Here is a 14,217-nt window from a genome sequence, read left to right as displayed (position 1 = left end):
TACATTGCAGCCAGTATTAATGGTTGAGGAAGAACCCGGGAAAACCCCGGAAAGAACCAGCGACTCACGAGAAGCGACTGGCAAGCTTTCTCACGTACCCACATTAGCTGAATCTGAGACTTGAACCCACATAGACACAGGTGAGGTGGCAGTGATCCGTAATGGAGAGCGCTTTAGACCACTCGGCCACTCAGGGCCCCCGAGTCTGTAGAGAGATCACAGGGTACAAAATAAGGTGAGAACCTTCCATATCTAAGACACGAGATCTTTAGAGTATATCCCATGACAGCTGTGTAGAAGAGTAAGAAGACATGTATGAAAAGTGCAGGTAATGCATATAATGAATAGACTAGGAGATCCTAAAGTTTTTTTTCACTGAATGTCAAATTAGTTTTTAATATCGTAGTAACAGGTACCTTGAGAAAAAAGCAGCACTGGTGAATGCCATTCTTGTACTGTACAAATATCAATGCTAATGCCTGCGGCTTTCAGGATGGATTGAAGCCACTTAAATAGTGTCCCAGCTCACTGCTTGAAAAGGGGCCTGCCCTGGTAACTAAGAAACAGTTTGTCCTAGCTAAATATTCTACATGGGCAGTGACTGTATAAAGCTGTCTCTCTGTTGAATAACTGCTATGCAGATTTCACCTAAAATGATTTCTCTCTGTTGAATAAAACGCTATGCAGATTTCACCTAAAATGATTTCTCTCTGTTGAATAACTGCTATGCAGATTTCAACTAAAATGATTTCTCTCTGTTGAATAAGCTGCTGTGCAGATTTCACCTAAAATGATTTCTTTCTGTTGAATAAGCTGCTATGCAGATTTCACCTAAAATGATTTCTTTCTGTTGAATAAGCTGCTATGCAGATTTCACCTAAAATGATTTCTCTCTGTTGAATAAGCTGCTATGCAGATTTCACCTAAAATGATTTCTGTCTGTTGAATAACTGCTATGTAGATTTCACCTAAAATGATTTCTCTGTTGAATAAGCTGCTATGCAGATTTCACCTAAAATGATTTCTCTCTGTTGAATAACTGCGATGTAGATTTCACCTAAAATGATTTCTCTGTTGAATAAGCTGCTATGCGGATTTCACTTAAAATGATTTCTTTCTGTTGAATAAGCTGCTATGCAGATTTCACCTAAAATGATTTCTCTCTGTTGAATAACTGCTATGCAGACTTCACCTAAAATGATTTCTCTTTTGAGTAAGCTGCTATGCAGATTTCACCTAAAATGATTTCTCTCTGTTGAATAACTGCTATGCAGATTTCACTTAAAGTGATTTCTTTCTGTTGAATAAGCTGCTATGCAGATTTCACCTAAAATGATTTCTCTGTTGAATAAGCTGCTATGCACATTTCACCTAAAATGATTTCCTGCACATTACTTAAAAATAAGATCACCAATTCTAACTCTGTTCTAATTTACATCTAAATTTCTAATATCTACCTAGAAAATAGTGCCACAAATGTAAGCAATTTGCATGATAGAAATTTCAAGGAAAGGGTGAAAAAGATTGCAAGTATCTAATATCAGCATTTCATGTGATGAAATTCTTTGGCAAATTAGGTCTCTTGTTCAACACACCTCTCAAAAACTGTTCAAGCAAAGAGTGTTGAGAATAGCTTTATGCCATTAGCAGGTTTGGCTTTAATTATTGCACTATATCCTAAGCATACATGCCAACCATTATGCTTTTTTAAAATAAATTACGTCTTACGTGTAAATGTATTCGGATTACACGTTTTTGGTATATCCCCCTCCCAAAAAATTAATAATTTGTTTTTTCATTTTTATTAACATCCCATTTATCCAACAGACTGTATTCTAGAAAAGATGGCTTCAATATAACGACGACATAAGAGTAACCTTATCCGTAGACTTGCATGCACTTTCCTAACAGTATTATGTTGTATTTATAGCAGTTGCTCTATTTCCAGGAAACATGCTGGTTTCTACTTTCAACTTTTGACCTTGGTTTCTATTTATAGCAGCTGTATTGCTTAGTTAGGAGAGAACAAACTGGTTTTCTAACTTTTAATCTTTGTTCACAGATTCTTTGTTCTAATTCTTATCTGGTACAGAACCAGTCTGTAGGTATTTGGTACTAAAAGTCATGTCAGATTTATTCTAGTCGAAAATTCACTTAAAATTGCAGAAGCCATGAAAATTGGGCCATTTAGTATTGCAACAGACAGGAGTAGTGATTATGACAAAAAGTTGTACCCAGTTTGTGTAAGGGACTTTGACAATGAAAAGGGCAATGTCAGAGTGCTCTTCTTTCATTACCAGAAATAACAGTAGATTCCACCGGAGATTTTATTTTATATGTTTGATAATGCTTTGAATAAACATAAGTTGCCAGAACTGCATGAGGTTTTCAGCTGATACTGCATCAGTGATGACTGGAATTCATAAAGGAGTTGCATTCTTTATTTTGAAAAATGTCTCCATCATTGAACATACCAGGTTGTCTCTGTCATATGAAGCACCATGCTGCAGGAATTGCTGCTGATAAATTAGAAGGAGAACTCCTGAAGTATCAGATTGGCTCTCTACCTGACAATGTACTTCATGCAGAGTTTATTTTTTCATCTTTTTCCCAGCGAAAATACTCAATAACTGGAAGATATAAATTTCCTCATCTTTCTCAGGTTATGAAAGGAATATTGGTTCTTTACCATTGTAATGCAGACTGAGATTGTTCAATATTGTTAACAAAAATAAAACTCAATTCAGAACCAGGCTCAGTAACCCAGCACTTAGTGCTCTACTGGTGTGCAAAACATTCATGGTCTCAGCTGGTACAAAGTGTTTTGAAATGCATTATGAGAGTCTGTTGCTTTTTAAAGCTCATAGTGTTAGATATGTAAACTTGAATCAATAATTGATGTTAAAAGTCCAGAGGGTTAAATAAATTATTTTATATATATGCTCATTGAATTTTTATCATATTATATTTTGATTATTCTTTTTATACTCTCATTACTCTTTTTGTCCACTTGGATTACACTTTTTCCTCGCCAGGGGTTGGCATGTATGCCACAGTGATTATGAAAAACTATAGCTAAAAATTAAAGACAAAATTTAATGATGTGATAAATGGATTAATCTGTTTTCTGTTTAAAAAATAGCACACCCATCACTAGAATTATGCCTAATATAGTAACTGTGCTTATTTTCTCCAACTGGACCGTAAATGTCTGCTGTTGACTTTAATATCTTGCCTGATAATGAAAACACTTTCAAGAACAGCCTTCTTAATGGATGCATTAAGGAGGAGTATTGTGGAAGAAACTGAATCTCCGCTTTTTTGGGCATTAAGTACAACTAATCTGATACCAGAGTCAGTAGTTGGGTGAACCAAGGCAGAGCACTCCAGAATGGTGCAACCATCACTGCCTCCCCGTCCTACTTCTCCAGTGTCTGTAGAACTCTGAGAATTGCACTGAAAGGTCATTATTACATTTAACAAATATATGTTCAACTTTCTGGAAAACTGAAGGCTGCAACATCCATTAGAATCAAAGTTTAACTTGTGTGATTCAAAATCTGTCTCCTTGTTCGAGGATCCTGGTAGATGGGCACTGAGCCATATATCTTTTGTTTTACACCTTTCCCATATTGCAAAAGCTAGATCATCGAGTTTTCATTCCTACCCTGTATGAGATTAATATACAAAATGGCAACAGTATGAGATTAATATACAAAATGGCAACAGTATGAGATTCATATACAAAATGGCAACAGTATTGCCCATCAGCATTCTTACATGCTGACCCTTAATTCCAGAGTAAAAGCAGTGTAAAGTGAAAATAACAGCTTCCACTTCTAGGTAATTAATGAGTGACAGTCTTCTGATGACCAGTATCCCCTTCTGATGGGCTATAATCATAGCTAAAACCACCCCACCCCACATTAGAGATGTAATTACTATGAACCATGTGAGGCTGGGGTACAGAGACTGGGTAAATGGTGGAATGCACATTTTGAATCCACCTGTGAACAAGTTTGCGACCTTTGTCATTCAGAACCATGGGACTGTCAAATTCATGCCTGTGTGATTTCAAATTGTGATTCTTTTTAGTGTCAAGAGTCCTGTAGTAGAAGGGAGTGCATGGCACTCTTGGTTCACTTGCAACCATTTTCACGATTTAACAGAATCAAGATTGGGAAAGGAAAGTCACCTCAGCAAGTGCTTGCTATCATATACCAGGACATCAGCCTTTTCCTGTATAGGGTGCACAGTTATATCAGTAGAATTAAGGATGAATCGCACATGCACAATAACTTAGAGAGTAAATAGATTTATCTGGGTGATGAGTAAAGCCCAAATTATCGACTAAATGTACAGGGTACATGCACATTGCACACACAGTCATTAAATGTGTCTGCCTGCAATAAACTGTCATCAGTGTACAAGTTTGCATAGGTATGAAGAAACTGGATTTAATAGTGTTGTGAAAACAAAATGAGCAGAAGACAAGAAAGTAGGAAGGCAAGTGAATTCATAAGCTGTGTTATCCCAAAAAACCTCAAGTAAGGTCTGTATGAAGCATGTAGAACAGTATGCATCATTTAAGTCAATGGAGGCAAACCAGCCATCTGTTTTCATTAGTATGATTGCAGAATGCAAAGTTGCCATTTTAAAATGATGTTTTTAATTGTACTGATTTAAATGTTTGAGGTTCAGAATCAATTTATGCATACCAACCTTGATGGGTCGGAGAAATATGCCAGAGAGAAATCTTTTAGCAAGTTGGATGAGGGGCTGACAACATTCCTCAAAACCAACTTAAGATATTACTGTGTTAAAAAAGTGTATTTGTAGGGTGAAAGGTTTTCAGTGGAAATTAATGAAATTAAATTTTATATCCAAGTAAAGTATTAAAAATCCAAGTGTCAGAAGTAACTTTTTTTTCCAATTGTGAGAAAATAATGTTGTTTAACCAGCCATGAAATTGACAGGAGTGTTAATAACACTGGAACGAACCCCCATATGCATCTGTAAGGTATGGACAGAAGTGTCCACACAAATGCTTACGTAAGAGGCATCGATAGTGGCAGCATCTGCGACCATGCTGAACCCTGTCCCCATTTGGTGTGCTTCTTTGACTTTTGAGGTTTTTGTTGTACTAAAAGGTTTGATGGCTGGAACCTGCACTGGGCAGATGTTGCTCTAAAAAAGGCTTCTTATGATGGCTTCATTGAGATTGGTGTGAAATGGTCTTAAAATAAGGATTGGTGGTCACATTCTGGCCAAGGTCATCATTGATGACATTCAGCTTGCACCTCGGTCATCCCCGGAAAATTTGCCTGTTACTTGGTTATTATATGAACAGAGTTGTTGGGAAGTTCTGTTCAGTCATTTTCTTATAAAATCTATCCTGACCTGATTTGCTGCACATACACTGTGAGTGAGAAGGTAAAAGCGTCACTTGCCAAACACCACATTTGGACACCTTTAGTGGCCTGTTACTTTCCTTAAATGATGAAAAAGATCCATCAGGGAAACAAGGAGAATGACAGCACTGACTATATGACCCTGAATTCTTTGGAGGTGTGTGTCAAGAAACCTAGTATGGACTGACATTTTCAACCACATTTTTCGATTTCTGTTTGATAAATTCGTACATACTGATCTGACAAATGCTTGATAAATTCGTACATACTGATCTGACAAATGTTTGATAAATTCGTACATACTGATCTGACAAATGTTTGATAAATTCGTACATACTGATCTGACAAATGTTTGATCTTCTTAGTTGACACTTGAGTGTGCATGGCAGAATTTACAACCGTAACGAATTTGCAGGTCCTGTTAGATTTGATACAATTGTCACATATTATCCACAAATTCCGCTGAAGGGTTAGCCCCTGATTTGTCTGTGATGCTTTCGGTGAAAAGGTCTACTAATTTGTTCCACCCTCCTCCATTGCCGAGACATCATTGTTGTCAAGGGTGGATTCCTCATCACCACAATCCACTTAGGATGTTTGAAATGTCTGCTTGTGTAAGCATTTTTTAGATGAGGGTATGGCTAACATTTGGTTTTGAAGTGATGCCATACTACGAGACAGTTTTAGTATGGGATCAGCTTGTTGCTGCTATAAATGTTCATTTGCTGTGCACTGATTATTGATTGGGTCTGCTAGCAACCATGTGTCTGTCGCAAGACCCACATTTGACATAGCTCAAGGCATTTGATCTAAATGACTGCTCTGCAGCAGCACGAACAACAACTGTATGTTCAACTTTGGCATCACCAACTATACCAAGACTAGATAGGGTTGCTGTGGGTTTTCTCCAGAAAGAAGTCTTTTACCCATTTGCCAACATTTCATGCAAAAGTCTGCTTGCCACAGGAGGTTGGATTTTTGTTTTCTTCACAGGCAGCTCAACATCCTCCATTATGGAATTTATGGTACAGCCCTGATAAGTGAACTAAAATCAGTACAGGCCAGAGTCATTGAAAACTCAGTCCAATGTTAACAGATCTTAATCTGAGTCGGACCATCGTTAGGCTGAGTGTTGATGAGGCAAGGAACACAATGAACACAAGGAACCTTTGTATGTAAAAACATGAACTGAAAATCACTTTTGGACTGACCAGTCACATGATCTGTGCATCATCTTGTGGGGTCTCTTAGGGTACGGAAGGTTCAATGAAATTTTGCTTCATGGTCATTATCCATTGTTGTGTATATAATTGATATAATTCCTTTCAAAGAAAACGGCCATTGTTGTGTATATAAACAGCCATTGTTGTGTATATAAACAGCCATTGTTGTGTATATAAACGGCCATTGGTTCACATCCTCATGTTTGTGATGTTTGTTTTAGCACAAAACTTCAAGAAATTTTAAAATTTCAGAAGCCTTGCTATGATTGTTTTATATTTGAATTTATATGCAATCTCATCCCTAAAATGATTATAAACATTTTAGATGTTATTTTTCATTCTTGTAGAAAGAAACATTTTTGTATACTAGAAAAATAACACGTTTTTGAAATTTCCGGAGCCTCAGCACAATCATGTTATATTTATAATGGAGCGTGCTATAGTGGGGTCACACTGTACTTGTTGTGCAGTGGTGGTAATAGTTTTTGTAACAGTGAGCAGCACCTATACAACCACTAGCCCACAAAAAAATGGAATAAAAGAAAATGATTATCAGGTTTACATTTTAAAAGCTATTCTATCTGATGCTTTTTATGTGCCTTCCTTCATTTCTAAACATTTTCAATACATTTTGGGAAACAACTGTCTTGGTTAGTCCAACAAGCTACTATCAGATGTTCATTGGGAAACCACTGTCTTGGTTAGTCCAACAAACTACTATCAGATGTTCCTTGAGAAACCACTGTCTTGGTTAGTCCAACAAACTACTATTAGATGTTCATAATTGGATTCAGATACCAGAGATGCACAATAGATCATCTTGTCAGACTTGAAGTATTTATTAGAGAAGCTTTCATTAAAAAAACACAACAGAATTGACATCTCTTTGACTTGGAGATTGCTCAGGACACCACATGGAAGTACAGCATATTCTACTTAAATCTAAAGGGTTGTTAACTCACTTTATATCTAAGTTTTTTAAAGAACTGGAAATTTTAAAGTTTAGATACAGTATAGCTCACTGGATTTTGTCAAACCCAACATGTCACAATGGGGGACTTAATCCTGTCCACTTTAACGCTCCATGACAGAGTGATTAATACCTACAACTTATCACTGCACCTTGGCTGGCACACCGAAGGCAACTCCACCGTGGATGGGCTGGTCGACATTACCGATTGATATTTGAACAGCCACTGAATAAAGACCACCCATGGAATGACTGACATGTCATGATTGATTTTCAATCAGATATCATTTTAAGAATCCAGCAATCTTTATTTCATCTATTTGGACAATTAAAAAAATAACTCCAAAAAGTCTTGGATATTCTGTACATTTAGTTTAATTTTTTTCTGGAATTTAATTTTCCATACCACAGAGGATTAAATTAATTTTCATGTTTAAACAGTAGGATAATCTTTTATACAATTTGTGCCTTTCGTCAAGTCAGTTCATAAGTTTGTTCATTTCTTTGAAGAAAGTAAAAGCATAAACTTGTTGCAAAATGACTCAGTATTTTCTAAATGAGAAAAATGGACAGTAATATAAATACAGTTTGTGAGGCATTGCCATGATGGTAGTATCAAAATTAGATTTAAATTTGATTTAGCATTATGTCTGTTACATTATCTTCATTAAAACTAGGAAATATTCAGAATCAGCTGATAACCATGTAGCTAAATCAGTCTGTCTGTCTGTCTGTCTGTCAGTGAACCTCTAAACCATGCCCAGTTGATACAGACCATGTCCACTCTGCAGTGGTCATCAGTGACAACTCTGCAAGAAAGTGCAATGTGCAAGCCACTGTAGCAAATCCATCAGGACATGAGGAGAGATGGTGGAGCAGTTTTTTCATGATCCTCTTCACTTTCTCTCCTCTTCCACCTCGATGAGTGTGTTTCACAGAATTGCATGAGCTGTACTGTAGGTATCTAATGAAAGATATTTTCCAGATATGACAGTGTATTGTATTCATCAACAAAATTAACTCATTATGTCCACATGCCACATTTATGCATCATTAGGTAGTGGGCGTGAAACGATACACCTGTGCTGTGTATTGATATGATTCACAATACACAGTCTATAATGTGATACATTATCAATGCACATATGAGGTTGATTGCCTCATCATATTTAGAGGGACTGTCAGTGGTAGGGTGGTGCTGTTTTATATGTGTTGATATTTTGGTTGTATTTTCTTTATGTAGGTTACAGACATAGACTTAACTTTTGTTCATATGCCATTCTCATTCTTGGCAAGATTTTTAAAAATTACTTTCAAACAGGCATTCTGTTAGTTGTCATTGATTTTATTTTTGCCTTTTTGGCCATTTCAGGCTGCTCCATTTGATCAGATGCATGGCACTTTTTGGTCACCATGTCATTTGTTTTGCACTGCATGAATGCTTTAAAAACATCTTATTTCATGTCATCACTTAAATTTGAAAGGTATTAATGGTGTTGTCATGCAAACAAAATAAACAGTGAAATTACCTCCTGCAAGGACAATAATATCTCTAAGTGTGCAAGTGAAGATGACTAACAACCAAATTCATCACATTGTACCTACTACAGATGTAAAGAAACTGACAGGATTCAATAATTGGCGTGGAATTTGCAGGGTTGGGGGCAGATTTCAAACCATACAAGTTAGTCACCTGGTGTTAATTTGTTGAAAGACAGTGGGTGTTGTCAATAAAAAAAAAAAAACATTTATTCTTAAAATTGAAAATAATGAGTGCATATGCTTGTGACAGCTGTCTCAGATTATTTCTCAATTTAAAGAATAAAACAGAAAACAGCTAATAATTATTTATGACTGCTAAAGATTAAAGTAACATATATATGATAAATAATTTTGTATTGGTTCTTCACCTCTTATTAAAAGGTATCTATATTGATATATCAAGTAATCATTTCACCCCCTTGAGGTAGTAACGTAGTTCTGAGCTCTTCAGAACCAGTCAAAGGAGCTGATATTACAGAAAAGGAGAAAGTTCCACAATGATACCAAAATATCGTAGACTTTCTACCGTTGTTAAAAATACAGCTGAAATCTTTTGGAAAGAGATGTGTTAGAATTTAATCAGAAGTATCCAGAAAAAAACACATTTCCATTCCCCCATTTCATACATGTAACACAACATTTCCATTCCATTTCATACGTGTAACACAACATTTTCATTCCCCCATTTCATACATGTAACACAACATTTCCATTCCCCCATTTCATACATGTAACACAACATTTTCATTCCCCCATTTGATACATGTAGCAGAACATTTCCATTCCCCCATTTGATACATTTAACAGAACATTTCCATTCCCCCATTTCATACATATAACAGAACATTTCCATTCCCCCATTTGATACATATAACAGAACATTTCCATTCCCCCATTTCATACATATAACAGAACATTTCCATTCCCCCATTTGATACATATAACAGAACATTTCCATTCCCCCATTTGATACATGTAACAGAACATTTCCATTCCCCCATTTGATACATATAACAGAACATTTCCATTCCCCCATTTGATACATATAACAGAACATTTCCATTCCCTCATTTGATACATGTAACAGAACATTTCCATTCCCCCATTTGATACATATAACAGAACATTTCCATTCCCCCATTTGATACATGTAACAGAACATTTCCATTCCCCCATTTGATACATGTAACAGAACATTTCCATTCCCCCATTTGATACATATAACAGAACATTTCCATTCCCCCATTTGATGCATGTAACAGAACATTTCCATTCCCCCATTTGATGCATATAACAGAACATTTCCATTCCCCCATTTGATACATATAACAGAACATTTCCATTCCCCCATTTGATACATATAACAGAACATTTCCATTCCCCCATTTGATACATGTAACAGAACATTTCCATTCCCCCATTTCATACATGTAACAGAACATTTCCATTCCCCCATTTCATACATATAACAGAACATTTCCATTCCCCCATTTCATACATGTAACAGAACAAAGAAGTCAGCTTAGGACAAATTGGGAAATTTGCAAAATTAAGGTTGTTTTTACTTCAAAAGAGGAAGAATTTTCAACAAGAATGTCACTGCAGCACATTTTTTCGACTTTCTTATCCTAGCTTTGGTTCACAATGGAAGTAGTTTTCATCTGTTTGTATGATACCTTTTGTGTGATATCCTAGTCAAAGAACATTATTTTGACCATGTCTGAAAAAAATATCTGCTACCATAAATGGAAGGTTACATTTAATTTTAAAGTTGGCAAACTGTGTCATGGCATGTGTATCCACATTTTATGCTGTTTATACTGCTTGAAATTGGCAATTGAATTGTCCTGGTCCTGATTAATCCAGTTTACAGGGACGTGATCACAGTTAGTGTTGGGAGCAAGATGTGTACAACTGGAGAACAAAATTTCAATAATTTTGCGAGTATAAACAGGAGATTTCATTGAGTAATGCGAGCGATGGGAGATGCCCCTCATCTTTTGAGGAAACCCCTTCAATCTAGAAGGTTCACATACATGCCTGTTTCAGGAGTAGAATTGTGAATGGGTACCCGGATACTCTGGTACCTGACCATTGATAATAAAATCAGCCATTGGATACCTGTTTACAGCATGCAAGTTTTCATCCAGTGCACAATTTTCCATAAGAGCTTGCCATGTAAAGGCAGCACTTCTTTTAATCAAGCCACAAATTTAATACATGTACTTGTTCAGTACCAAGTAGAGTTCTGCCTCAAGCTTGTTTTCCCATGAGATGGTGGTTATTTGATCTTACTGCACAACTGACACATGTTCAGTTGCAACCTTTAATAGATTTCACAAACTATGCAATCAATATGTTACTAACAAGTCCAAGTTCACTCTATGCATAAGCACCTGCATATGACATTGAGGCCAAGGAAAGGGAGTCAGACGATATTTACAATGACTAGAGCATGACAATTTACTAGACTACAATGGAGCTTTCTAGAACTTGATCGGACCATGAGGATGAATTCTTGGACTATGTACCAGCTGACATTAGGTAGTAACATTTATAGGATACTGTGAACTAAAAACATTGTGGACTTCACTTTCATTGTTTATTTTGTATGATGCATGGAATTAATATATTACACGATTTTGAAAACAGAATCATTCTGAGCTATTTTTAAACTTTGTGGCTTAGAATTGAATTCATGGATTTATTATATAAATGGATTTAAAATGTCCAACTTTTCTGATTATAGTGGATATAATTAGAACAAATTGTAAGTTGTTAATTTATTTGTGACATATTCCACTCAATAATACAACAATATTATTAGACAGCCTTGCTAATTTTCATATCCTCCTGTCTATCTGTTGATCCATTTATTTTCCAAAATGTGACTCTGATTTGCTGACAACAAATCACCCCTTCATGTTGATCTGACTTGCTAAATACACCATGACTTGCACACTTCAACCACTGAAGAATTGCGTGCTGTTCATGCCAGCATCAGCCTACGACAAAGCATTTCAGATTTGTACACATTTAATAAAATTTCCGTTTTGATTGTGTAACCAGTTAACCAATTATTAAGACTGAGTACCTGGTAGCTGTGTACTAAAATTTTCAAAGCTCTAGCCGCTGATATGTTTTTAGATTTAGGCTGTCTGCTGTTCGCTGGAGAATATCAGTAGAACAAACATGGACCCATGTCCCCCACTACTACCCTGGTGGCATAAGTGGTTAGAGCTTCCACCTCAGATGCAGGAAGTTGCAGGTTCGAACCCTAGCTAAGACATACCAAAGACTTATTAAAAATAAATGGTACTAGCAGCTGCCTCACTATGCACACAGCATTAAGAGTTTAGTTTTATGACTGGTTGGCCTGGTGTCAGGATAAAGTGACTGGGTTCGACATGATGCCACATGTCTGCGCCATGATGCCCCAGTGCTAGACATCACTATAACCTGCCACACTGTAGACATCATAGTGATATGACTGAAAAATTGTTAAAAGCTATGTTAAAAAAATTCAAGTCGAAAATCTCAGCTGTTCATTTGTGATCAAAAGTAGAGCAAACAATACAAACCCATACTGGGTCTGTATTTTATTTTGCAGTTGTGTGTTTCACTAAATAGTTAAGTATTTTAAATGATTCAAAATTGCTATATCTCTACAGGTGTCAGAGCTGCAGAACCAAGGTCGTCAGATGATTATGGTTACCAGTGGAGCCGTTGCTTTTGGTAAACAGAAACTTCATCAGGAAATTGTCATGTCCATGAGTATGAGGCAGACCCTTGCATCTAGGGAACTAAAGGTGAGTTCTGATGAGTCATTGCATCAAGGGAACTGAGGGTGAGTTCTGACGAGGCAGGTTATTGCGTCTAGGGAACTGAAGGTGAGTTCTGATGAGGTAGATCATTGCATCTAAGGAACTGAAGGTGAGTTCTGATGAGGCAGGTTATTGCATCTAGGGAACTGAAGGTGAGTCCTGATGAAGCAGATCCTTGCATATAGGGAAATGAAGGTGAGTTTTGTGACACTATAGCATGAGAGATTTTTTTCTCATTCCTGTATTTGCGTGATATATTTAAAAACACATTCTGAAAGAATGCAGTTTATAAAACAAATTCTGACTCAGTGTCATTCCACACCATGTGACTTGATATCATTACACACTCTGTGACTCAATATCATTCCACACCATGTGACTCAATATCATTCCAACCCATGTGACTCAATATCATTCCACACCATGTGACTCTATATCATTCCATACCATATCACTAACAAACCATGTATTTAATTAACCCCAATGATAATCTTAGCACGCATTATTTTACATCATTTTCATGTGGAAGCATTAGAAACATTAAAGAACTTCATGACAGGATATTGTTTATAGTGTCATAACATCATGTAACACATTGGTATCTTTTCTGCTTGCTGGGTGTGGTTTCAAAGCATGTTTACATGACTCATTTTGACCAGTGAGAACTCAGTAAACTGGCCAGAGGTGTGATCATTTGTGATAACCCTCTGTACATCTATCAGTCTATCTTTGAACACATCATCTTTCAGATGTGGAAATTTATGAAACTTAGTTGATATCTTGATCATATGGTATCTGTGCATTAGAGGGACATTATTCTTGGTTCCTTCCCTGGGAGGTGATTCATGGGTTATCTGTGCATTAGAGGGACATTATTCTTGGTTCCTTCCCTGGGAGGTGATTCATGGGTTATCTGTGCATTAGAGGGACATTATTCTTGGTTCCTTCCCTGAGAGGTGATTCCTGGGTTTGATTTACAAAATGCTTACAGCAGTGACATTTTCAGATATTTTATGTTTGATCAAACATTATGTATGCAATTATATTTTTTTTGTAAAGCACTTATTCTGCTTTATTTTTATTTTCTGACGTACTTTCAGGGGAAGCCTTTTCTGGAGCCAAGAGCCTGTGCAGCTGCAGGTCAGAGTGGCCTCATGTCCCTGTATGAAGCCATGTTTGCACAGTATGGGCTTAAAACAGCACAGGTTTGTAAAAATTCTATCAGACAGTACACAAATGCAATACAG

At 36.6% G+C, this 14,217-nt stretch overlaps 1 protein-coding gene across 1 annotated transcript in view; it reads left to right on the top strand.

The window, feature by feature from the left end:
• Positions 1-14,217, top strand: part of LOC149795662 (delta-1-pyrroline-5-carboxylate synthase-like) — a 110,180-nt gene that overhangs the window by 17,369 nt on the left and 78,594 nt on the right. The window contains exons 3-4 of the mRNA XM_089965503.1: positions 12,818-12,955; positions 14,071-14,175. Coding sequence (XP_089821629.1) covers positions 12,818-12,955; positions 14,071-14,175 — 243 coding nt within the window. The remainder of the gene's footprint in view (positions 1-12,817; positions 12,956-14,070; positions 14,176-14,217) is intronic.

Source organism: Sinohyriopsis cumingii, chromosome 7, assembly GCF_028554795.1.
Source record: "Sinohyriopsis cumingii isolate HCF-2022 chromosome 7, ASM2855479v2, whole genome shotgun sequence".
NCBI lineage: Eukaryota > Metazoa > Mollusca > Bivalvia > Unionida > Unionidae > Sinohyriopsis > Sinohyriopsis cumingii.
Note: the sequence above shows the minus strand (reverse complement) of the source record. Positions and strands in the feature narration are given on the sequence as shown.